Raw genomic sequence first — 26,059 nt, forward strand, 5'->3', positions numbered from 1 at the left:
CAGATCCTTACCGATACTTGCTATAGTCTGTATTTTTTATTATAGCCATCTTAGTGAGTGCAAAATATCTCATTGTATTTTTTTTTCTTTCCTTCAACTTTTAAGTTCCAGGGTACATGTACAGGATCTCACTGTAGTTTTTATTTGCATTTTCCTAATGATTAATGTTGACCTTATTTTCATGTGCTTATTGTCCATTTGTATATCTTCTTTGGATAAATGTCTATTCAAATCCTTTGCCCATTTTTAAGATGGGTTATCTTTTTATTGTTAAATCGTAAGAGTTCTCTGTGTATTCTAGATGCAAGTCCCTTATCAGATATGACTTACAAATATGTTCTCCCACACCATGGGTATTTTTTCATTTTCTTTTTTTTGCTTTTGTTTTTGTTTTTGAGGTGGAGTCTCACTCTGTTGCCCAGACTGGAGTACAGTGGTGCAATCTCAGCTCACCACAACCTCCGCCTACCAGGTTCAAGCAATTCTCCTGCCTCAGTCTCCCGAGTAGCTAGGACTACAGGCGCACATCACCATACCCAGATAATTTTTGTATTTTTAGTAGAGACAGGGTTTCACTATGTTAGCCAGGCTGGTCTTGAACTCATGACCTCGTGATCCGCCTGCCTCAGCCTCCCAGAGTGCTGGGATTACAGGCATAAGCCACGGCGCCCACTCCTTTTTTTACTTTTCTGCAGCAGAAACAATCTTTTTATTTTCTTGATGGTGTCTTTTGAAACACAATTTTTTTTTATTTTGAAGAATTCTAATTCTATTTTTTTATATGGTTGTTCTTTTGGTGTCATATCTAAGAAATCACTGCCTAATCCAAGGTCATAAAAATTTACACCTGTATTTCCTTTTAAAAAGTTTTAGTTTTAGGTCTTTAATCCATTTTGAGTTAATTTCTGTTACTGGTGTGAGGCAGGACTCAATTTCATTCTCTTGCATGTGCATGTACAGTTGTCCCAGCACCACCTGCTGAAAAAGACTCTGCTTTCCCCACTGAATGATGTTGTACCTTTGTTAAGGTCAATTGACTACAGATTTATGGGTTTATTTCTGGACTCTCAATTCTATTATGTCTGTCTTATGCTAGTACCATACTGTGGTTTATTTTTTGTTGTTTGGTTTCTTTTTATTTTTATGGATACATAATAGTTGTGCATTAATACTATACTGTTTTCATTACTGTAGCTTTGTAATAAGTGTTGAAATCAAGAAGTATAAATTCTTCAACTTCGTTCTTCTTCAAGATTGTTTTTGGCTATTCTGTGTCCCTTACATTTCCATATAAATTTTAGAATCAACTTGTTAACTTCAGCAAAAAAAAAAAAAAAAAGCACCTGGGATTTTGTTAAGAATTATGTTGAATCTGTAAGTCAATTTGGAGAGTAATGCCATCTTAACAATATTGTCTTCCAGTCCATAAACGTGAGATATATTTTCATTTATTTAACTCTTTAATTTCTTTTTTTTTATTAAACAAGGTCTCACTCTCACAGGGTCCCAGGCTGGAGTGCGGTGGTGCAATCTTGGCTCACTGCAACCTCTGCCTCCCTAGCAACTGGGACTTCAGGCACCCACTACCATGCTTGGCTAATGTTTTTCTTTTTTTTTTTTTTTTTTTTTTTTGAGACAGAGTCTGAGAGTCTTGCTCTGTCGCCCAGGCTGGAGTGCAGTGGCGCAATCTTGGCTCACTGCAACCTCCACCTCCCTGGTTCAAGCAATTCTCCTACCTCAGCTTCCTGAGTAGCTGGGACTACAGATGCACAACACCACGCCCAGCTAATTTTTTTTATTTTAATAGAGATAGGGTTTCACCATTTTGCCCAGGCTGGTCTCGAACTCCTGAGCTCAGACAATCCACCCGCCTTGGCCTCCCAAAGTGCTAGAATTACAGGAATGAGCCACGCGCCTGCCCTCGGCTAATTTTTTTTTTTTTTTTTTTTTTTTTTGAGATGGAGTCTGGCTCTGTCACCCAGGCTGGAGTGCAGTGGCATGATCTCGGCTCACTGCAAGCTCCGCCTCCCGGGTTTACGCCATTCTCCTGCCTCAGCCTCCCGAGTAGCTGGGACTACAGGCGCCCGCCACCTCGCCCGGCTAGTATTTTGTATTTTTTAGTAGAGACGGGGTTTCACCGTGTTAGCCAGGATGGTCTCGATCTCCTGACCTCGTGATCCGCCCGTCTCGGCCTCCCAAAGTGCTGGGATTACAGGCTTGAGCCACCGCGCCCGGCAGCCCCGGCTAATTTTTGTAGGCTTTTGTAGAGACAGGGTTTCACCATGTTGCTCAGGCTGGTCTCAAACTCCTGAGCTCAAGCAATCTACTCTCCTCAGCCTCCCAAAAAGCTAGGATTGCAGGCGTGAGCCACTGTGCCCAGGAACTCTATTTCTTTCAACAACATTTTATAGCTTTTGCTGTACAAGTCTTGTACTTCTTTTATTAAATTTCTACCAAAACGATTCATTCTTTCATACTGAGTTTATATCCTGCATCCTTGCTGAACGTATTAGTTCTAATAGTTTTCAAGTTTCTTAAGATCTTCTATATACACCAGGAAACCATTGATTTACTTTCTGTCACTATAGGATTACCTGTTCTAGAACTTCATATAAATGAATTCATTTAATCCTTAGTGTCTGGCTTCTTTCACTCATGTCATCTGCAACTAGAGACAGTTTTGCTTCTACTTTTCCAATCTGGATTCTTTTATTTCTTTTTTTAATCGGATTTTATTTTTTTCTTTTTAGACACGCCCAGTCTGGAGTGCAGTGAAGCCAAATCTTGGCTGACTACAACCTCCACCTCCCACCTCCCCAGTTCAAGCAATTCTCGTGCCTCAGCCTCTTGAGTAGCTGGGACTACAGGCGCGAGCCACCAAGCGTGGCTAGGCAGAGACGGGGTTTCACCATGTTGGCCAGGCTAGTCTCAAACTCCTGGCTTCAAGTGATACAACCACCTCGGCCTCCCAAAGTGCTAGGATTACAGGCGTGAGCCAATGCGCCCCGCCAGGATTCCCTTATTTTTCTTGCCCAGTTGCTCTTTTGAGAAGTTGTAGTACAACATTGAGTATAAGTAATGAGAGCAGACGTCCCTGTATTTTACCTGATCCTAGCATATAAGGAGGATTCTGACCCTACCTTTCTTAGTTATGTGTAGCTCTTGAAGCATTATGTGAATGGCTACGTCTCATTTGTAAAGAGGACACCAAGTTCTTTTTATTTTTATGCTTCCCTCAATGGCTCTCCACATCTCAGCATTTAAGGTAAGTTTGGCAGATCACCCAATTAGCTTGTCTGTGTTTAACATCTGTATCTTATTTGAAGGTTACCATTGCTAGAAAAGGCTTATCAACTTTTGCATGCACTTTCAGTTAGCCATGCTTAGAATTTTTGTGGCCCATGTCAGAGCTCTGCTGAAATGTTTCAACTTATCCTTGTTGCCTTATATATGTCTTTGTCTTTATGGATGGTTTTTGTGCCTAGACAGGGTTATTCAAAGACCACATTTTTTCAGTTTAAATAAACTTTATTGAGGGTATTATTTGTATCCATAAAAAAATATACCTCTTTTTAGTGCATTTTTCCTTAGGTGTAGAAAATGTACAGACCTATGTAATCACTAAAAAGTTTCCCGTGTCTTTCTGCAATCCGCCCACCCCAACACCAAGAAACCATTGATTTACTTTCTGTCACTATAGACTTACCTGTTCTAGAACTTCATACGAATGAGTTCATACAATCTTTAGTGTCTGGCTTCTTCCACTCAGCAGTGATTTTTATATTTACTCATGTTATTGTGTATATAAGCATTTTGTTCCTTTTTGTTGCTGAGAAGTATTCTATTGTATGGACATATCACATCTATTATTATTTCACCTGTTGGTGACATTTGGGTTGTTTTTAGTTTAGAAGTATTATGAATAAAGCTGCTACCAACATTCATATGCAAGTCCTTGTGTACATGTGTTTTAATTTTTGGAGGGGAAATGCCTAGAAGTGGAATTACTAGGTCATATGGTAAATGTGTGTTTAATTTCACTAAAAACAAAAACAAAAAACAAAATTTGCCAAACTGTTTTTCAAAGTGGGTGTACAATTTTATAATCCTACCAGTAAAGTATGAATTATTTCCAAGTAGTCCACAATCTTGCCAGCATTTTGTAGTGTCTGTGTGTTTCTTTTCTTTTTTTTTTTTTTTTTTAATTTTACCAGCCTGGAGGTTGCATAGTGGTATCTTATTATGGTTTTAATTTGAATTTTGCTGATGACCACCGATGTTGAGCAATCCATCTGTTTATGTGCTTACTGGTCATTTAGAAATCTTCTCTTTCTTTTGAGACAGAGACCCAGGCTGGAGTGCAGTGGCACCATCTCAGCTCACTGTAACCTCCGCCTTCCGCATTCAAGCAATTCTCCTGCCTCGGCCTCGCGATATATATATTTTTATGAAGTATGTGTTCAAATCCATTGCCATGTTTTTACTGGTTGTCTTCCCATTATCGAGTTGTAACAGATCCCTATACATTCTCAATGTAGGTCCTTTGTTAGATGTACGTATTGAGCATACTTTCTCCCAGTCACAGACTGGGAGACATTTATTTATTCATTTTCATTTATTTTTAAGCAATGGTTTTCAAAGAGCAGAGATTTTTAGTTTTTATAATTTATTCTATTTATTTTTATTTTCTTTAGATGATTCTGTTACCAGTGGAAGAGATCCAAGTTACCCTGAGTCATCAGCAGCGAATCTGTACACATCTGCAGCAACTTCGTCCTTGCTACCTCAGAAGAATCCGACTTGATCTCAGGACTTTATAGGCTTGCCCCTTTCCCATGATTCTTCCCTCAGGGTAGGCTGCCTGCCTGCGGAGTGCCTGCCCCCTTACCCTTGGGAATTGAGCATGCACTGTGCTTTTAGGAAGTCATATGCATGCCCATCTGAAACTTTCTTCCCTTTTTCCAGAGGAGTCTGCCTGGAATGTCATATTTTGCCATTTTGTCTCTTAGTGTACATGCCCAGGCAGTTTCTTCTCCCTGGCATCTGGATTCATTTAACACTTTAATGTTAACAGCTGTGGATCACCTCCCTGGTGCTCTGGGTAGGCTACCACATTATCATTTTTAGAGAGGTGGTGAGATAATTGTCCAACCATCACCTGACATTCCTAGTGGGTGGGTGGAGAGCCCTCTCCTGCCTCACTCATGCCTATCTAACTACTTGTAACAATACTTAATATAAAGTAAAATCCACCTACTAGAGCATATATCCCTTCACAGGGGATGCAAGACTGCTAGCTTCCCCCATTTTTTAAAATTATTTTTTAATTGACAAGTGAAACGTGTACATAGTGATGGTGTACAACATATTTTGATATATGTATACAATGTGGAATCACTAAATCAAGCTAATTAACATATGCATCACCTCGCATATTTGTGTGTGTGTGTGTGTGTTGTGAGAAGCCAAATTTATTAACTTTTTCATTTATAGCTAGTGATTTCTGTGTTCTGCCTAAGAAATATTTGCCCACTGCAAGGTTGCAAAGATTCTCTCTAATGTCTTCTTCCAGTAGTTCCTTGGTAAATTTTAAGTAATTTTATGGTATGGTGTAAAGGTCAAGTTCCTTTTTCTTTTGAAAACAATTTTTTTTTTTTTCTTTCTAAAAATCCATGGGATTTTGGAAGGAGAAAGAATCTGGACGCAGCAATGGGAAGCACTTGCCTCACTGCCTGGCTGTGACATACATGGAACATTGTATGTCATACAATGATATACAGTGAGGGGGCAAAACTTGCGGTTAAAAGAAATATCTGGGAATACAGTGGTGCTTGCTGAATCCAGATGGTTCCATGCTACATGGAGAAAGGGCTCAAGGGGGCAGTGAGGGTGACCACTGGAGCAGATTAAGGGCTATAAGGAGCAGGGTAGGTTATCCACAGGGGTTATTATATTATCTGAAATTTACATTAAAATACTTGGCAATGAAAAGTGTGATATATATTTGTGTGTAAATTAATTTTTACAATCTAAATAGTTAACATTTGATGTAATATACAGCACATTAGCATAAGGGATGTTAGATATTTTTCACCGGTGAAATGAGGGGCACTTAATACATGCAGATGGGCTTGAAAACTGTGCTGATACTTCCCCTTCATGGACAGAGTATAAGAATTAGTGAACACTGGATATGACTAGGTGACTTCTTTGAATCTCAATTTCCTTCTCTGTGAAATAGGAAAAATAATGTCTATCTCCTAAGGGATATTGAGAGGAATGATATGACACACCCAGCTCTAGGCTTGGCATTTAATGATTGTCCCACCCAGGTTAATTTGTTCCTTTTCCTTCTACCACTTTTTTTTTTTTTTTTTTTTTTACTGTAGTACTTACAGCTCCTGATTTTATGTCACTTAACACATTCTCAAAATTTTGAGTCCCCATCTCAACTCTCTTGCTAGACACAGTCTTGAAGCTTAACTAATGCTGGCCTCCCTCTGAAGATCCCATGGCAAAGCTCATCAAATCTTAGTGTACCCAATCACCTGAGATGCTTTTAAAAATGCAGATTACCATGCTGCTATAAAGACACATGCACACGTATGTTTATTGCGGCACTATTCACAATAGCAAAGACTTGGAACCAACCCATATGTCCATCAATGACAGACTGGATTAAGAAAATGTGGCACATATACACCATGGAATACTATGTAGCCATAAAAAAGGATGAGTTCGTGTCCTTTGTAGGGACATGGATGCAGTTGGAAACCATCATTTTCAGCAAACTATCCCAAGAACAGAAAACCAAACACCGCATGTTCTCACTCATAGGTGGGAATTGAACAATGAGATCACTTGGACACAGGAAGGGGAACATCACACACCAGGGCCTGTTGTGGGGTGGGGGGAGGTGGGAGGGATAGCATTAGGAGATACACCTAATGTAAATGACGAGTATTAATGGGTGCAGCACACCAGCATGGCACATGTATACACATGTAACAAACCTGCACGTTGTGCACATGTACCCTAGAACACAAAAAAAAGAAAAAGAAAATAAATAAATAAATAAATAAATATGCAGATTACAAGGCCCTACCTTAAAAACCTGATTCTGTATGTCCGTCTGGGTGTGGTCCAGGAATGTGCAGTATCATTGAGCACCTCTGGCTATGATGAATTAGGTGGTTAAGACCACTCAGAGACACCTGGGATGTGAGAAAAACTTGTTTCAGAAATCCTACAACTGCATTTTCTTCAAATTTGAGTTGAGACCCAAACAAAGACAGCTGACCTAGTTCTCCAGTCCCATGTGGAGGCTGGACTCAGCTGACCCAGGCCTGAAGTCAGTCCATCACCCTTGTTACATGTTTCTGCCCTTTTGGGTGACATGAAAACATCATTTTTGCTGGTCCGGCAGCAGTCTCTTATTTTTCTGGTAACCACCTGGATTTTCCCTACTCTTAGTCCAAAGTTTCAATCAAGGCTAATCCCTTTCCCCACCATGAAAGTGAAGGTCAGCCTCTCAGACATTTACAAGAACAAGAAAGAGGAACACTCTTCCTGCAGAGATACTAAACTACTAGGAACCTAAGTCTGGAGCTGCCTACTTCACTCTTACATAGAGTGCCTACTTGAGAATGAAACTAGAGAGATGGTGCCCTGTGACACTGTTAGGCCCCTGGGGTTCTTGGTAATGAGTTACTAATTCTCTTTTTGCTTTACGGCAGTTTAAGCTAGAATTTCTCCTTGCAACTGAAAATTCTAACTAATACACAGAGCCTCTACATTTCTCTGCACAAATGAACCCTTCCTCTCTGGGCAGTCCCAAATAATTCCCCTGTACCTCACTCTTCTCAAAGAACATCACCTCCTTGCCACAACTGCAGGGAACCTGCTCCTTGGGACCAGATCCAGCCCACTTCTCTCTCTTCCTTGCAGGGAAAAAAAAGCCCTTTTCCTTTGAGGCTCATGTTACAGAGCCCACTGTTCATTACTACTGTCTTCATTACTTAATTCGTTTAAGACTGACACCTGTTATTGTCTCTCTTTCCACCCTAGCTCTGCCATCATTCCAGATGGATCTCATCATTCATTTAATAGCCTATAATCATAGTTCATGTAGCATTCACTACACACCAGGCACAGTTCTAAGCATTTTACATACATTTTAGTTCACTCAACCCTTATAATAGCACAAGCTATTATTATGCCCACTTCTCAGATAAGGAAACTGATGCACAAAAAGGCTATTTAGACTTGCCTAGAGTTACCCAGTCATGAAGGGATGAGGACAAGGGAGTCAAATTGCAGAGTCCAGACTCTTAACACATACTCTGGCCTCCCAGTTCCTTATAACTGTACCATCCTCCACATCTACTCTGCGTTGGTTCTGTGGAGGTTAGGGAGAGGGAGTACCTCCTTCACTGAGTCACTGAACATTGAGGATGGCCTGCATTGCCCCTTCCTGTAACTCAATGATTTGTTGTCATCACCTATGCAAATTCACCAACAAACAGATAAAGGCCAGGAAGCTAGGATGCAGCTGAACTGAAAACCAGCAGCAGAAAAGCAGGTTATAGATTCTGCTATGGGTGCTCCATACAGCTCCTTCCTCTCTGCCCCAATAACCTCCCTCTCTTTGGGAACGTTGCTGCATTCAGGGCAGTCTGTCTTCCCTCCCTCTAGGGCTGTCTTTAGAATGTGTCCCTTGCCTATATCCATATTCATGCTCCGTGCTCCTCAGCCCCCTAGAAACTTTGCACAATAGGTTCAAAACCTCTGGTTTCCTCCCTTCTTCTGTCTGAAAGAGCAAAAGAAGGAAGCCAGGGGTTCTAGGGGGCAGGCAGGCAGCAATTTCACCACCCCTAGGCAATCACACCTAGTTGCAGCTTCATTGGGAACAGCTCAGCTCTGAAAATACAGACCTGGGACTCTCCCTCCCAGCCTTCCGGCTCTCGTTCCTGTGAGCAGCTTTTCAACCTCCACTTTGAGCCGCTGACAGGCCTTCCTGGCGCCACAAGGTCAGCTAACATACCCACCTTCCACAATCCCCAGCCCTGCCAGACATAACCTGCAACAGGCATTCCTGGATCAATGCAAACTCCGACTTCTGTTCCAGGAGTCTGCCTCCTTTGAAAAAACTCACACAAATTTGCGTGCTGTCCCACTGTAAATGCTGTATAAGATGGCCAGGCCCAATCAGTCCCCGCAAGACACCGAATAAGAACTATCTATGGAGTGTTTACTATGTGCCAAGCACGGTCCTGATCACTTTGCAAGCACTATTAACCCTCAAAATAACACCACCGTGAGATTGAGACCATCATGATTCGCGTTCTACAGAAGGGAACACTGAGACTCTAGGAGGTCAGGACCTTTCTAGGGTCACAACTGCGTAACTAAGCTGCAGAGCTCAATCCGGCGGCACTTCCATCTCACAGGCAGCTGTCTGATGGTCAAGAGCCCAACCAGTCCCCCGGTCTTTTCTACCTCACTAAACCGCTGTGTCAAGCTGGAGCAGCGGGTTCAGCAGTGAAAATGAAAGAACAGAAGGAGGTTAGAGAAAAGAACGGTCACGGTAAATTCTGGAGAGGAGGCAAGGACGTACACACCGAGAAACTTCCTGGTCACCGTTACTCAGCACTTTGTGAGGTTCACGGGGCTGGGGGTGGCCAGGGCGTGGCGGGACTTTTCGAGGAATCCAGCCCTGCCTGGGCGGTCCCAGGACTGTCCCCATCTCGAGCGTGGGCGCGTTCGATTCAGGCGCGGCGGACGCATCCCCAGGTGACCTGGGAAAGACCTTGTGTCTCTGGGGGTGACTGTCCGTCTCCCTGCCTCCCACCGTCACGCACAGTGCTGATCCCCACTTCCAGCTGGGGCGCGAGCTAGGCTTGGAGGCGCAGGAGCCGAAGCCCTGGAGCTCCGCCCCACGCTTGCGCCAGCCCCGCCCCGATCCCGGCTCGCAGGCTCCAGGGGCGGGGCGTGGCCGGGGCGCAGCGGCGGGCGCGGAGGTCCGGGCGGGCGCGCGCGCCCCCGCCACACGCACGCCGGGCGTGCCCGTTTATAAAAGGAGAGCAAGCGGCGACTCAAGCTCGGTTTGGTGCTTTGGATCCGTTTCCATCGGTCCTTACAGCCGCTCCTCAGACCCCAGCAGCAAAGATGGTGAAGCAGATCGAGAGCAAGGTACGCGCTCCCGGGGAAGGCCGGGGCGCCGGCGCCGCGGGCGGCCTCTGTAGCTGGGGAAGGCGGTGGCGGGAGCTGCGGAGGCCGCCCCTCTGCATCGCCGGGGGAAAGGGACGCGGCGTCTCGGCCTGGGACTGAGGGAAGCGGCGGCCTGGGCGCGCCCAAGGCGGTGGAGCCTGCCCTGGTGGAAGGGAAGAGAGGGACGAGGGTCCCCTGGAGGGCGGAGTGGCGGTATCCAGCGTTGCCCGCACCCTGTGCCCCGGGGGGTTGCACGCACGCGGGGAGCGCCCGGGAGATGTGAGAGCGCGGGCAGCGTGAGGAGCCCCCACGCTGCCCTTCCTGCACCATCCCGTCCGGGCAGCCCCGACTGGAGGAAGGCGAGGGAATAGAAGGGGTCCGCCCTTGGCCCCCTTCTGTATCCAGATTCAGGCCCTAGGCAAGGATAGAGAGGGCCCCTTGCAGAAGGCACGGGTCGCTGGCCGCCGCTGCCTTTCCGTATGCGAAGTGATCCACCCGCAGCGGGGGTAGTGATCTCCCTTGGGAGCTGGTCTAGGCCGGAGACCCCCAGCTGCTTCCACCCATTCCCGGCCCCAAAGGTGACGCGTGCTGTATCCGCACTAAGGAGGCGGATTGCGGCTGGAGACCCCTTGGCACGTGCAGGTCTGGCCAGGAGGCCAGAGGGCCCCAGGTGACCGCGAGGAAGTGAGGTCCGGGCCGCGCCCACGGGACTCCTGTGGCTCAGGGCGTGTTTCCGGCAGCAGTGGCTTTGGAATGACTCAGTCCCCAAGGTTGGGCCCGGGGGCCCCGGCTGCCCTGCCCGTCCGTGATTCACCCTCAGTCGGTGGGTTTTGCTGGAGCCAGGGTTCCTCCTGGGTGCAGCCGCGCCCTGCTGCCTGCTCGCCGACCTATCGGTATCCCGATCGATGTTTGTCCTTTTAAAAATGCCCAAGGCAAAACAGACTTCCCATGTTTGAAAGTTATTGCAAGCCTAAAACCTTCTAGACTGGGAAACCCAGAGCCTAACACGCAGTGTCTAATGTAGCCATTCCAGAAATATTTGTTAAATGCAGCGTCAGAAAAGTGAGTGGAGGAAATTGATACTGCCCGAACGGTAGAAGACCCCTCGCCAGCGCCTACCCTGCGATTACCCCTCCCCACCCGCGGGAAGCAGGGGAGGGCGGATCCTCGCCCGCCTTGAGTGCCCTGACCTGTTTGGTGCCGGGCGGGCTTCGGAAACAGAAGTGTGTCTGCAATGTGTCCCCGATCCTTTTGTGCCTTTGATTGTTATTGACTCAGTATTTTTTTCCTCGTATGTTGATTGCCACTGTAGTCTTTTATCTTCCTCTTAATCAGTATTTTCTTAGTGGGATTCTCATTTTAGCAGCCCTCATGTGTTGAAAAGATCCTTAGTAGTGAATTGTCTTTCATATACTTTTTTCCAAGCGCCTATTGTGTGACAAATTTTAGTCCATTCCTGGGGAAGGGAGTGGGGCTGGGATTCTGTTCTCCAGGGTCTGGCAACCTCAGTATAACCGAACTGCTGAGAACCCCCCCAACGGAGCCAGAAGACCTTTGAGTGGTCTATGTTAGTTGTCACAGTATCCAGCTACTACAAACAGAAAGTTGATTAGGATTTCTGGAGCACAGTTTAGTCCTCCCAGTTGTCAGAGCATGGTGGCACCTTCCTCTTCTACCAGTGTACAAGGGTGACAGGAACTTTAAAAAAAGCACTACAGCCTGGGGCCCACAGGCCCTGATAATCAATCCTCAAAGTAACAATCCAAAGTCATTGATCGAAAGTTTCACTAATTTGATTGTTATTTGTTAGTTTGTTTTTTGAGACGGAGTTTTGCTTTTGTTGCCCTGGCTGGAGTGCAGTGGCTTGATCTTGGCCCACTGCAACCTCCACCTCCCGAGTTCAAGCGATTCTCTTGCCTCAGCCTCTTGAGTAGCTGGGATTACAGGCATGCGCCGCCACGCCCGGTAATTTTGTATTTTTAGGAGAGACGGGGTTTCACGATATTGGTCAGGTTTGTCTCGAACTCCTGACTTAAGGTGATCCACCAACCTCGGCTTCCCGAAGTGCTAGGATTACAGGTGTTAGCCACCGCGCCCAGCCTGTTATTTGTAAATGTTGAATATATCTTACGTTTTCATCCTAATGGGCTAAATTGGCATCATTGGTCATTGAGAACAATTCTGTTTCTGAGGTAGTCTGTTAGTACGTTAGGGCCGACTGGGATCTATTTCAGAGAGGAATGGAATAATTGATTGTAAATGTGATGAGGAAGAAATAAACTTAAAAAAAAAAAAGAAGAAGAATGACACCTACCATTTATTCAACTCCCATCCACAAGGCACTTGGCTAAATACTTCAGAAACCACTCACACTTACTACCTTCAGAGTAGGTATGTTTAAGCAAAGAGATCTTAGACTCTGCTCCTATTTACCCCAACTACATTGTTTTGCTTCCCCCAGATTATTGGTGTCAGTGATGGAGACATTTATTAATAGTAACTGTTAGTTTCTGTGAGCTAGAAACTGTTAGTTTCTGTGATTTCTTCTTAGTAATATACTCTTGAATAATTTTCAAGCTGATACCCGTTTGGAAGTATCAGAAGAGAGCTTGTACGTGAAGCCTGCACATACCTGGGGTGTAACTCATGTTCATTTAGGCTAAAAGTTATTGTTGCATGCCTCTTTTCAGAATTTTAGGTACTTGTGTTTAAATTTGATTCAGAACTGTTTTGGAAAAGCCTTGAGTATGTTTGAAATACCTTCCCTCTTGAAAGTAATCTGAAGTTTTCAATGAGGGTCAATCATGTTAAAAAAACAAAAATGTCTATTCCAGACGTTGGCATTTCTTGACCTTTTTTCCTATCTCACCTGGATCTTGCAGTAAAGGATGCTTGGTTTAACTTTCTTGAAAATCACATTAGGGAAGGCTTTGAATGAAATTGATCTGGAACAATCAGTGATGATTTGGAAAAACAATTGCTACACTTCTAATGTACCCTGCTGCAGCCCTCCCCATGTCTCCATCTCTAGGGGTGGGGGTGAGGGATTTGCATAACTGAAAAATTTATGGAAGTGTTGTCCTACCTTTCTCAGGAACACCAGTTGTGAATTTCCCAAAAACATGAGGTAGAAATTAGAAATCTAGAGAAGTAACTATTACTACCTGAGGTCACATTAGTGTTTTCTTGTTTATTTGGTTTTTTATCTTATGGTGTTTTATTTGATTTCTTTCTTTACAGGACCTCTTGTGGTGGCGAGAGGCGGGAAATGTTCATTTTTTATTAAACCTATTTGACCAGTGTTGTTTCCTTGAAGAAAACCTAGACTTCAGATAATAGATGTTTATGTTTTGATTTATCTTAATTGCTCTGGTTTGGTTTTCGGGTTTGGTCAGCACTAACAGACTAATTGTGGTTAAAATGAGTCCTTTGTTTTGGGGAGGCCAAGGCGGGTGGATCACTTCAGGTCAGGATCAAGACCAGCCTGGTCAACATGGCAAAACCCCATCTCTACTAAAAATACAAAAATAAGCTGGGCCTGGTGGCAAAGGCTTGTAATCCCAGCTACTCGGGAGGCTGAGGCACGAAAATCACTTGAACCCCCGGGGCAGAGGTTGCAGTGAGCTGAGATCAGGCCTTTGCACTCTAGCCTGGGCAACAAGTGAAATTCTGTCTCAAAAACAAAACAAAACAAAAATGAGTCCTTGGTAACTAGAATATTCGGTTCCCAGGGTTACAGTATCTAGATAGTAACTAATTCAGGGAAGTTACTGGTAAGAGATTTCTTCATCATTTCTACTAAGAATTTTATTTAACAAGCATTCCTTATGAAAAACAATATCTAAGAAAAATTTCCTTCATAAGGAACTAAAATTTTCATTTAATGAATGATGAGGGTGTAGTTTTAAAATAAAGGGCAAAAATCAAAAGTTGGTAAACGTGTGATCTCAACTCTGGAAACCCCATTATGCTTATGTCAACAGTGATGTCTGAGTGTTGAGGTTTGGGGAAGGTTAGTTTCCTTGACTTTTCAAAAAATTTTAGATTTTCGTATGGTCTACCATAGACAAATGAGTTTAATCAAAAGTCATAGCTTTTTTTTTTTTTTGAGATGGAGTCTCCCTCTATTGCCCAGGATGGAGTGCAGTGGCACAATCTTGACTCACTGCAACCTCCACCTTCTGGGTTCAAGCTATTCTCCTGCCTCAGCCTCCTGAGTGGCTGGGACTACAGGCATGAGCCACCACACCCAGCTAGTTTTTTTTGTATTTTTAGTAGAGACAGGGTTTCACCATATTGGCCAGGCTGGTCTCGAACTTCTGACCTAGTGATCCGCCCACCTCAGCTTCCCAAAGTGCTAAGATTACAGGCATAAGCCACCATGCCCAGCCAACTTTTTTTTTTAAGTAACTTGTGATGTTTCAATTGCAAAATCCTATGTCTTTGTGACTTCAGGTGACCCCTTCATAATCCATAAGTGTTTAGTGAATGTCTACCGTATACCTAGCCTTGACATGGAAACATTTTTAGTACAAATATCTATTTTTATTTTCCTTTTGTTTGGTGGAAAGAGAAATTAGCCAGTTCACAATATTTTATAAAATAGTCATGAAGACATGAATATCAGTATGCTCTACACATTATATCTTGTTTCATCTTATCAAGTAACACTATCAACAATATATAGAATTTCTTCAAATGGAGTTTTATTTGGCTTGTTTGGGTTTTTTTTTTTTTTTTTTGGCTAAAAAGTAGGTCCTGAAAGGAGGTCCTCCAAAATGTACTTTGTGTGATTGTGTCGAGTCTTTCTTTTGAAGGTTTAATATTTATTTATTTAATATAAGCTTTTTTTGCTGTTAGGCTGCTTTTCAGGAAGCCTTGAACACCGCAGGTGATAAACTTGTAGTAGTTGACTTCTCAGCCACGTGGTGTGGGCCTTGCAAAATGATCAAGCCTTTCTTTCATGTGAGTATTAAACAATGTCTACTTTGTAAGAGATTTGTGTTTATGGGTTGGTGGTCACAAAGGTAGAAAAGAAAGACAGTTAAAGGATTTTGGTTTTGGTGGGGGGTTTCTTTGGCTGGATCATTGGTCTAGAAGCAGTAGTATAACAAATAATTTAGGTTTGATACATGTAGCCCATTGAAAATAAATTTTAGAAGTTAATTTTGTCTTAAATAGTTCTTTTTTTCCCACATTGAAACATGGGCCTTATTTGAAATCCCAGCCTCAGAGTTTGATATGACAAACTGTTTTATACTAGGAAAAATTTGATTTAGAGAAAATTTATGTCTCTTAGATCTATGTCTCCAAAGATCTAAATATTTGGATCTTTAATTAGTCTCTACTTTTATTAAGTTTCCATTTAAGAAGCTTGAGTACATTGATTGCCATTACCTAGTTCTAAATCTTTTTGGATTTTTCATTTAAAATTTTCCAGTCCCTCTCTGAAAAGTATTCCAACGTGGTATTCCTTGAAGTAGATGTGGATGACTGTCAGGTACGTAGCTGGAAATACGAGATACTACTGAGCTTTTCACGTTGGCCTTTTCCTCTGAATTGCACAGTGCTTTTTTCCATAAATATGTCAAATAATTCTAGAACTGTAATCCTATCTAAAAAGTTCTATCTCAGAAGAGCAGGTAAGTTAGGAGCTTAATCCTAGCTATCAGGAGCTGTATATCACATCCTAAAGTAAACAAAAATAAATCAGTGAGACTTCTGAATCTTATCGGCCACCCACCTTTCTAAAACCCTACGTTCTACTTTACACTCTGAGATGCTCAATAAATAGAGATTGAATTTAGCTATGATCATTACATCCATAGGCTTGATGGAGTCACCAAATTATGAGACCGCTTGTAGGGCTCTTCGTGAACTTGCAGTAGCGTGAGACCCTGCATTTGCAAGCCTATTCTAGTCTTGGTTGATTTTAGTCAATTAGAAACCACAAATGTTTTAACAGATAAACACCAAGGTACCTGAGAGAATAATTTGGAAGAAATTCCAGGTTTGGTTTTATTTAATGAATACTTGTTTTGCGCTAGGTATATGCCAGGCACTATTCTGGGTAGTTTTTAAGTATCAGTTCATTTAATCCTGAGTGCTGTTATCATCCCCATTTTATAGATGAGAAAACTGAAACACAGGTTGTTCATGAAGTTTCAGTGAGTATGTGGCTGAGCTAGGATTTAAAATGAAGTGGTCTGGCTTCTCAGCTCTTGACCTTAAGCACTACCCATTAGAGGATGCTCTGTCTTATGGTGGGTATAGATCCGGTGCTTAGCACATGACCACTGACCTAGGAGAGCCTGTTGAAGAGGTATCACTTCGGGGCCCTTTGCAGATAAGTGAGCATTTTCACTTAGCCCCAGTGGAGAAGGAAAGGCGATGGGGGAGGGGTGCAGTGTGGCAACAGAGGCGCTGGACCTGACTTCCAGTCCTGGCTCACTGGCTTCTGCTTTTAGGCCAGTCACTCCTCTTCCTTGAGCCTTAAGACCTGTCACATCAATCACCCAAGGTTGCTTATTCATTGAGCAAACATGGAATGTCCAATAAAGGCTGAAGGGTCACTTAAAACAGGCATATGGCAGTGCTCTCTAAACATGGGAGGGCGCAGCAACCCCAGATTGCATATTCTCAGCCAAATTTTGACTCTGTGCCTTGGGCAACCCCTGCCTTGGCTTGTGCTGTCTCCTCCCTCTGGTCTGTCCTTTTCTTTCCTACCTGACTAACTACTTGTCATGAGCTTCACCCCTTCTCCACTTACCCCTTGTGTGCCCTAAGTACTCAGTGAATCTTGGCAATTATTATAATGATCTTTATGTCTGTCCTTTACCATTAGTATCAGTAGATTCCTAGGATCAGGGTGGGACCCTGTCTTAATTCACCTTGGTTTCCCCTTCACCTAGCACACCTGCCTTGCATTTAGTATAGGTGTAGAATGAATGATGAATGTGGTATGGTTGTTAAGTTACTGTTCTAGATGTGTCCCAGAGTTTTTTTTTTTTTTTTTTAAAGAGCGTAATTGCACTTTTGTGGGGGGAAAAAAAAAATCCTTGTTCCTTGTTTTAATCAAACTTAGTCTTATTTCTTCTATTAAGGTCAATTTAGCTAGGGGAAAATTGCACCTGGAGTAGAGAAATTCTAACTGCCACTGATCCTATCAGATAACAACTTGACTTTCTTTTTTTTTTTTTTTTGAGACTAACATTTGAGAATAACAGTTATAATAACTCTCGCTCTGTCACCTGGACTGGAGTGCAGTGGCGTGATCTCGGCTCACTGCAACTTCCGCCTCTCGGGTCCAAGCAATTCTCTGCCTCAGCCTCCTGGGTAGCTGGGATTACAGGCATGCACCACCATGCCTGGCTAATTTTGTATTTTTAGTAGAGACGGTTTCACCATGTTGGTCAGGCTGGTCTCAAACTCCTGACTTCAGGTGATCCACCCACCTTGGCCTCCCAAAGTTCTGGGATTACAGGCATGAGCCACCACGCCCAGCCTTGATTTTTATGTGAAAGTAAATAGGTGCTAGATGCCATGATAAGCCCTTTGCATGCACTATGTCATTTAATCCTCACAATAACTATAAGAATATTTTTTATTAGCACCCTCATTGAACAGGTAATGGGACTGCAGCACAGAAGGTGAAGTCAGCCTCTTGAGGCAGAGCAATGCACCATACTGTACTGAGGACAGGTGTTCTTACTGCCTTTGGGAAGTACAGTCATGCGTCACTTGATGATGAGGATACCTTCTGAGAAATGTTAGGCAATTTGGTTGTGCACACATAGAGTGTACTTACACAACCTAGGTGGCATAGCCTCCTGTACACCTAGGCTATGTGGTAAAGCCTGTTGCTCCTAGGCCACAAACATGTAAGGCATGTTACTGTACTGAATACTGTAGGCAGTTATAACACAACAGTAAGTATTTGTGTATCTAAACCTAGAAAAGATATGGTGAAAATATATAGAACATTAAAAAATGGTATGCCTGTATAAGGTACTTGCCATAAACGGGACTTGCAGGACTGAGAGGTGCTCTGGGTGAGTCAGTGAGTGGGTGGTGAGTGAATGTGAAGGCCTAGAACCCGTAGACATTATAAACACTGTATGCTTACAGATTTTATTTTTAAAATTTCTTTTTGCAGCAGTACATTTATTATAACTTTTTTACTTTATAAGTTTTTTATTTTTTAACTCTAACTCTTCTAGTAACACTTAGCTTAAAACACGAATGCATTGTACAGCTCTACAAAAATATTTTCTTTATATCCTTAGTCTATAAGCTTTTTAAAAAAAGACTTTAAACTTTTTGTTAAAAACTAAGATTCAAACACATACATTAGCCTAGACCGACACGGTCAGGATCATCAGTATCACTGTCTCCCATCCCCACAGCTTGTCTCACGGAAAGGTCTTCAGGGACAGTAATATGCATGGACCTTTCATCTCCTATAACAGTGCCTTCTCCTGGAATGCTTCCTGAAGGACTTGGCTGAGGCTGTTTCATAGTAACTTTCTTCTTAAAAAAATAAGTAGGAATACACTCTAAATTAATGATGAAAGTATAGTAAATACAAAAACCAGTAACCTAGCTGTTTAGTATCAAGTAGTATATACTGTACATAATTGTAGTGATATGCTTTTTTAAGTGAAGGCAAGGTTGTTAAGAAAGTAAAGGAACAATGGCCAGGCGCGGTGGCTCACGCCTGTAATCCTAGCACTTTGGGAGGCCGAGGTGGGCGGATCACCTGAGGTCGGGAGTTCCGGACTAGCCTGACAGACATTGGAGGAACCCTGTCTCTACTAAAAAAAAATACAAAATTAGCCGGGCGTGGTGGTGCATGACTGTAATCCCAGCTACTTGAGTGGCTGAGGCAGGAGAATCACTTGAACCCAGGGGACGGAGGTTGTGGAGAGCCGAGATCACGCCATTGCACTCCAGCCTGGGCAACAAGAGCGAAACTCCATCTCAAAAAAGAAAAAAAAAAAAGAAAGTAAAGGAACAAAAGAATGTCTCCTCCATAGATAAAGCAGTCTGTAGTGGTATACTTTTTATGTAATTGCAGCACAGATTTGCTTGCACCAGCTAATGCGATGGGCTATGACATTAACCCATCACTAGGTGAGAGGAATTTTTCAACTTAATTATAATCTCATGGGACCACCACATATATGCAGTCTGTCATCAACCTAATGTTAATTGGTACATTACATTTGGTCATTGACCAAATGTTAAATGGTGCATTACTATAGGTGTGCAAAGCTCTCAAGGACTTCCGTATGACACAGCTCCTCCTTCATGTCTGCTTGGGGCACTCTCATCACCCTGAAAGTATCTTTTTTCTTTTTTGAGACAGAGTCTCACTCTGTCGCCCAGGCTGGAGTGCAGTGGTGCCATCTCTGCTCACTGCAACCTCCACCTCCCAGGTTCAAGCAATTCTCCTGCCTCAGCCTCCCGAGTAGCTGGGACTACAGGCGTCTGCCACCACACCGGGCTAAATTTCATGTTTTTAGTAGAGACGGGGTTTCACTTTGCTGGCCAGGCTGTTCTCGAACTCCTTACCTCAAGTGATCCACCCATTTTGGCCTCCCAAAGAGCTGGGATTACAGGCATGAGCCACCGTGCCTGGCCTGAAAGTGTCTTTTAAAACCTTGAAGTGACCCTCTGACAAACTGGGGAACTTTAACTTTGCCTCCATAGACTCAGAAAAGTATCAGCAGTAGCCCTTTTGAAAATGAGAGACCAACCTTATTTCTCTGACAGCCAACAGGGTTGTGATACTTATTTTATAAATGGTGACCTCCCTCTGACCCTTACTTTGAGTGAGTTTTCAATAGTATGCATTCAATAAACACTCGCCATTTTTATTCCAGCCTTTACTGTCCTTGTGCCTCTTACTGGAACCTGTACTTTCATTCTCAGCAGGTGTCCAGGGTTAAAAGAAAAAGTAAAGATTACCTAGAAAGAACTCCTTAACAGTAGTGCCAACCACCATCCTAGAGGTCGTCATAGTGTTTGTAGCTGGCCTTTCTTCCCCTTGAGAGTTCTCTGTTGGTTTCCATGATTTGGTTCTCAACAGTCCTGCCTGCTCGCTTGCTGTCCTGTATAGCTTTTGCTGCTTAGTTGCTGAGTAGTTCTGTATTTCTTTCCCAGTCCTCTTTTAAGTGTCTGGCTGACATTTTCAATCCCCATTGGGTTCCAAACCAAACCAGTTTCATGGTATTGTCCTCCAAACCTTGCCCTCTTACAGCATGAACAATGTGTTGAGCGTGGGGTATTACAAGAATTCTCATTTAGCATTCCATAGTTGAGGAATGTCTGTTACTTCAGTTACCTTTGAGCTGCAGAAAAATCTTTAGCTGTAGCAAGAGCCACTTCTAGGAGAGGAGAAAATATGAATCAACTAGCCCAATTTGCAATGTTAGGAATTTGTGGATTTTCTAAGTAAGATGGCTTTCAAAGGTTAGAGTGTCAGAGTCACCTGAAGCTCAATCTTAACTGTAATGGTTTAAGATGGAGGTTGATGGGGAAACTTGTAGTACCCCTAAGGTGATTCTGATACTGCAGCAAGGTTTGAGAATCCACAAAGTCTTTTTATTTTTCCTCCCGAGATAGAGTCTCGTTCTTTCGCCCAGGCTGGAGTACAGTGGCGTGATCTCAGCTCACTGCAACCTCCACCTCCCAGGTTCAAGCAGTTGTCCTGTCTCAGCCTCCTAAGTAGCTGGGATGACAGACGTGCACCACCACGCTTGGCTAATTTTTGTATTTTTAGTAGAGATGGGGTTTCTCCATGTTAGCCAGGCTAGTCTCGAACTCCTGACCTCAGGTAGTCCACTGGCCTTGGCCTCACATATCAATTTTTAATTGAAAATAGGCAGGAGGCTGGGTGTGGTGGCTCACACCTGTAATCCCAGCACTTTGGGAGCCTGAGGAAGGCAGATCACTTGAGTTCATGAGTTTGAGACCAGCCTGGGCAACATGGAGAGACCTTGTCTCTACAAAAAAAAAAAAATATATATACACACACACACACACACACACACACACACACACACACAGATTAACCAGGTTGGTGGCATGTGCCTGTAGTCCCGACTACTGGGGAAGCTGAGGAGGGAGGATGGCTTGAGTCTGGGAAGTGAAGGTTGCAGTGAGTTGAGATTGTGCGCCTGCATTCCATCCAGCCTGGGTGACAGAGCCAGACCCTGTCTCAAAAATAATAATAATCAGTAAACCCAGTGTGGGGTTTTCCTTGAGGTTACTATGATTTTGTTCTTGAACAATTGCTTTTCATTTTTTTAGACTTTAGACCTTATATAATCATTCTGTGTACTCGGCCTTCATAATAAAACTGGAAAAATTATGAGCAAGAAACAAGAGGTACTAGTTCTAAGGAATAGTTAAGATTATAATACTGAGTCCAATTGTAGCAGAATTTTTTGTTGCTTCTTTGTATGATACTGAAAATAGTTGAGAATTTGATTGGATTAAACAACATATTGGATTGCTGGAGTATCTGAGGCTAGTAACCTTCTGAACATTCTTCTGCCTGTTGATGTGCCCATCAAAGGAAGTAAATATTAATAAAACTTTTTCATCGAGAATATAACCGGTTTGGCTTTTGTACTGCAATTATATTCATTATATTAATTTTCATATGCTGAAAAATGTCCTCATGCTGAAATGTGGGGTACATGACAGGGAAAAGATTCTGGTTTTGGATTACTTCTGTCAAAGCTCAGTACTGAGTGTCTTGTATTTAATCCTCTCCCCTGCTACTTTTCCCTACCAGGATGTTGCTTCAGAGTGTGAAGTCAAATGCATGCCAACATTCCAGTTTTTTAAGAAGGGACAAAAGGTACGTATATCTGACCGTTAAAACTCTAACTGGGCAATAGGAAACCCAGTATAAGTGAATAAACCACTGGAGTGATGTTCCCTTCAAAGATTGAGGCATATCGCCAAGTTCTGCTTTTAAGAATTTTTATTTATTTATTTTATTATTATTATACTTTAAGTTCTAGGGTACATGTGCATAACGTGCAGGTTTGTTACATATGTATACTTGTGCCATGTTGGTGTGCTGCACAAGAATTTTTAAATGTGTCATTCTTCATTGGCTTAAGTACATAATGTGACATCTAATTGAAAATTGATCTTTCCTAGAACTAGTCACTAAATCCCTCTAATTGGTGTTTCCTATTTATATCTTAAAGCACATTTCTTAGACTTGGGCAGTTCATTTGTTGTTGTTAGGTATTGTGTAAAAGAAAATTTGTACTTAAGCCTTTTGACTTTTCTTTGATATTTTTTCTTTGTTTATAACTTAAATGAACTGTATGTTATTCAAGGAAGTTTATTTTAAATAAGATTATACCTCTTCTTCCCTCCACCCCTATTCTTCCTTCATTCTATGCTGATATTTTATGTATAAAACAGTGCTACAATACTACATCTAATATCAGTTCAATATTCTTTTAACAGGTGGGTGAATTTTCTGGAGCCAATAAGGAAAAGCTTGAAGCCACCATTAATGAATTAGTCTAATCATGTTTTCTGAAAACATAACCAGCCATTGGCTATTTAAAACTTGTAATTTTTTTAATTTACAAAAATATAAAATATGAAGACATAAACCCAGTTGCCATCTGCGTGACAATAAAACATTAATTCTAACACTTTTTAAAACTGGTGTCTGAATAGCTTTCAAAATAAATGCGAAATGATCATTTAATGTATTTTCCTATATTCTCAATCACTTCTTAGTAACCTTGTAGGCCACTGATTATTTTAAGATTTAAAAAACTATTATTGCTACCTTAATGTATTGCTACAAAAATCTCTTGTTAGGGGTAATGCAGGTAATAAAGTAGTATGTTGTTATTTGTTAACTTTTGACAGAGAAAATAGCGTTCTCTGTTCTAGCAGGTAAATCCTCTACGCTCGTCAAAAGATCAGCATGACCAAAATAGATGTCCACCCATGAAGCAATTGTTTTGTTTGTTTGTTTTGTCACAAGGATCTTGATTCTCCTCGAAGTATCTGAGAAAGTCTAGTTGTATAGACCAGACATAGGTTCTGTCCTGAGTAGTAAAAGTTGTGGGAAATTATTAGTTATATCATTCAAAGAACATTGTTTCTTGTGTTCTAAGCACAGTAAGGGGTTGGGGGGTTGAAGAAACTATTTTTGAATTTACGTAATAATGAAGAGCAGAATTATCATAAGTCAGGCATCATCTTTCTATTAATTCATGTAATCTTTGCAACAATCCTATTAGATATAGATACTGTAATCCCCGTTTACCAGTGAGGAAACAGAGTGGTAATTTCCCCTGCATCACAACTAGTCAGTGGAGGAGTTGGGATTTGAACCAAAGAAGTCTGGTACCAGAATATGTGCTTTTAACTACTACATTGCCTGCAGTGCAACAATCTGAATAAGTAGGAAAATGATGGGCCCTTAGTTGAGTTTCTTTCCTCATGTGAAATTAGGATGCCAAACTCAGATGATCTCTCAAAATATGAATGGAATGCCTATTACGTGCCAGGCATCATGCTAGGCTTGGAATAAAGATGTGACTAAGACACCCTCGTCCTCATACAGCGAACATTCTAGAAGCTGAGACAAACTAGTGAATAATAGACTGGTATATTCTACAAGGCAAAACCAAAAACTGGGTGCAGTAATTGAGAATAATAGGAGAACCTGTTTTGCATCAGGTGGTTGGACCTGGGTTCTGTGAGGTGACTGTAAGCTGAGAGCTGATGGATGAAAAGGACTTCAACCTGCTGAGAGCCAGGGAATCAGCTTTCCAGCAGAGAGAATGACAGACACAAAGGAGTCAAGGACAGTCAAGAAAGAGCTTGGTACCTTGTAGAATAATCAGAGGAGCATGAAATAAAGCTCGATAGAGTGGCAGGGCCAGGTCAGCCCAGGTGTTATTTGTTCTAGAAGGGATGAGAAACCATTGTAGGGTAAGTCAGGGTAACAAGCTTTGATAACAGGAGTTATTTTGGCACCTGTATAGAAAATGGAAACTAAAAACTGGAAAACCAGTTAGGCTTTTAGGTTGTTTTTTGAGATGGAGTTTCGCTCTTGTCACCCAGGTTGGAATGCAATGGCGCAATCTCAGCTCACTGCAACCTCCGCCTCCCAGGGTCAAGCCATTCTCCTGCCTCAGCCTCCCGAGTAGCTAGGATTACAGGCACCCACCACCATGCCCAGTTAATTTTTGTATTTTTAGTAGAGATGAGGTTTCACCATGTTGACCAAGCTGGTCTCGAACTCCTGACCTCAGGTGATCTACCCACCTCATCCTCCCAAAGTGCTGAGATTACAGGCATGAGCCACCGTGCCCAGCCCTAGTTAGGCTTTTGCAATTATCTAGATCAGAGATAATGATGGCTGTGACTAGGAGGACAGTGGGGAGGTGATAGAGATGGAACAGTCTTAAGGGCTTGTGAGAGGAGGACCCAGGAGTGAATCTCAGGTTTCTGGTGGAAGCCCTGGGTGGTTGGGGTATGATGTGATGTCATGAGTGAGGTGAGGATGGGAGGGAGAAAGGGGTGGTGGTGAGGGAGTCAGTCTCTGGCCCTTCTGAGTTGGGTGCTTCTGTGGTGCACATCCCACTGAAGGTGCTGTGCAGTCTGTTGGGCACCTAGTTGAGAGCTCCAAGGACAGGTCTGGACTGGGATAGAAATTTGAAAGACATTGTCATGTAGAATGGCACTTATAAACAAACATGACATCACCCAGGAGGAGTCCAGAGTGAAGAGGGCTCAAGTTAGACTGAAGGACTCAATATTTGGAGGTCAAGTAGAATAGGAACCAACAAAGGAGACTGAAGGATGGCCAGAGGGGAAAGAGAAATACCAGAAGAGGGTTTCATCCTGGAAGAACAGAGGAGAGCATTTCAAAAAGGAAGGAATGTCATTTATCAAATTCCCTTGGGGCTAAGAAAGGTAAGATTGAGAAAACAAAATGGAAGTTGGTGATTGCAACACAAAATTCCTATGGAGGGATGGGGAAGGAAGCCAGTTTGGTGGGAACAGAAATCACATTTCTCATATCTGTCAAACAATCCGGCCACCTCGGCCTCCCAAAGTGCTGGGATTTCAGGCATGAACCACTGTACCTGGCCCAAATTTGTAGTTATAAAATGAATAAGTTCTGGGAAGCTACTGTGCAGCATAGTTACTATAGTTAGTAATACTGTATTGTTTACTTGAAATTTGCTAAGAGTAGGTCTTAAGTATGTTCACCCCACCCCACCCCCACACACAGACACAAATGGTAACTGGTGATATGTTAATTAATGTGATTACTACTCAGTGCATTCATATATCAAATAATTACATTGTACACCTTAAATATAAGCAATTGTCAATTATACCTCAATAAAGCTGGTAATTAAAAAAAAAGAAAAAGAATGGATTCAGAGCACAATGGGAGAGATTGGTGTTGGTTATGTCTTTCCTCCACCATAACCAGTGAGATGAAAGTGAGCGCAAGGTTGAAGAGAACTTGTCGATTTGGGGATGGGAAGATGGTGTTTCCATCTGACAGTTTGTGTTTTCCAAGCAGGCAGTTTTGAGGAGAAGGTATGAAATTGTTATCTTCACAGTGGCAAAGCAGAGCATGGTTTCTGGGCATAGTTGAGTGCCCACATGAGGTTTGTTAGGACCTGAGACCTGCTGTGTGTGCAGGCAACCAAAGGTGGAGAGTTGAAGCTGGAGCAGGATTGGGTCTTGGTAGTTGAGTCCAGTAGCGAGTAGGGATGCAGAGAAGCTGACAGTACTTTTGAGGGATTGATTATACTGATGCAGTATAGAATCAAGG

The 26,059-nt window shown here is 42.7% G+C and overlaps 1 protein-coding gene and 1 long non-coding RNA gene across 3 annotated transcripts; one reads left to right on the top strand and one right to left on the bottom strand.

The window, feature by feature from the left end:
• Nucleotides 1-4,176: 4,176 nt before the first annotated feature.
• Nucleotides 4,177-9,927, bottom strand: LOC126937753 (uncharacterized). Of its 2 annotated transcripts, none has more exons than XR_007719836.1 (2): nucleotides 9,621-9,927; nucleotides 4,177-7,035 (listed from the first exon to the last, which is right to left on the bottom strand). It is a non-coding gene; the product is annotated as an uncharacterized LOC126937753 (long non-coding RNA). The 2 variants fall into 2 exon arrangements; XR_007719837.1 differs by having other exon boundaries at nucleotides 4,177-7,214.
• Nucleotides 9,928-9,954: 27 nt separating this feature from the next.
• TXN (thioredoxin) lies at nucleotides 9,955-22,908 on the top strand. The gene is made up of 5 exons (XM_050761462.1): nucleotides 9,955-10,191; nucleotides 15,070-15,174; nucleotides 15,650-15,709; nucleotides 22,013-22,078; nucleotides 22,705-22,908. The coding sequence occupies exons 1-5, from the start codon at nucleotides 10,168-10,170 to the stop codon at nucleotides 22,765-22,767; spliced, it is 318 nt and encodes a 105-aa protein (XP_050617419.1). The 5' UTR covers nucleotides 9,955-10,167; the 3' UTR covers nucleotides 22,768-22,908.
• Nucleotides 22,909-26,059: the final 3,151 nt, after the last annotated feature.

The sequence above is a fragment of the Macaca thibetana genome, chromosome 15 (genome assembly GCF_024542745.1).
Source record: "Macaca thibetana thibetana isolate TM-01 chromosome 15, ASM2454274v1, whole genome shotgun sequence".
Lineage (NCBI taxonomy): Eukaryota > Metazoa > Chordata > Mammalia > Primates > Cercopithecidae > Macaca > Macaca thibetana.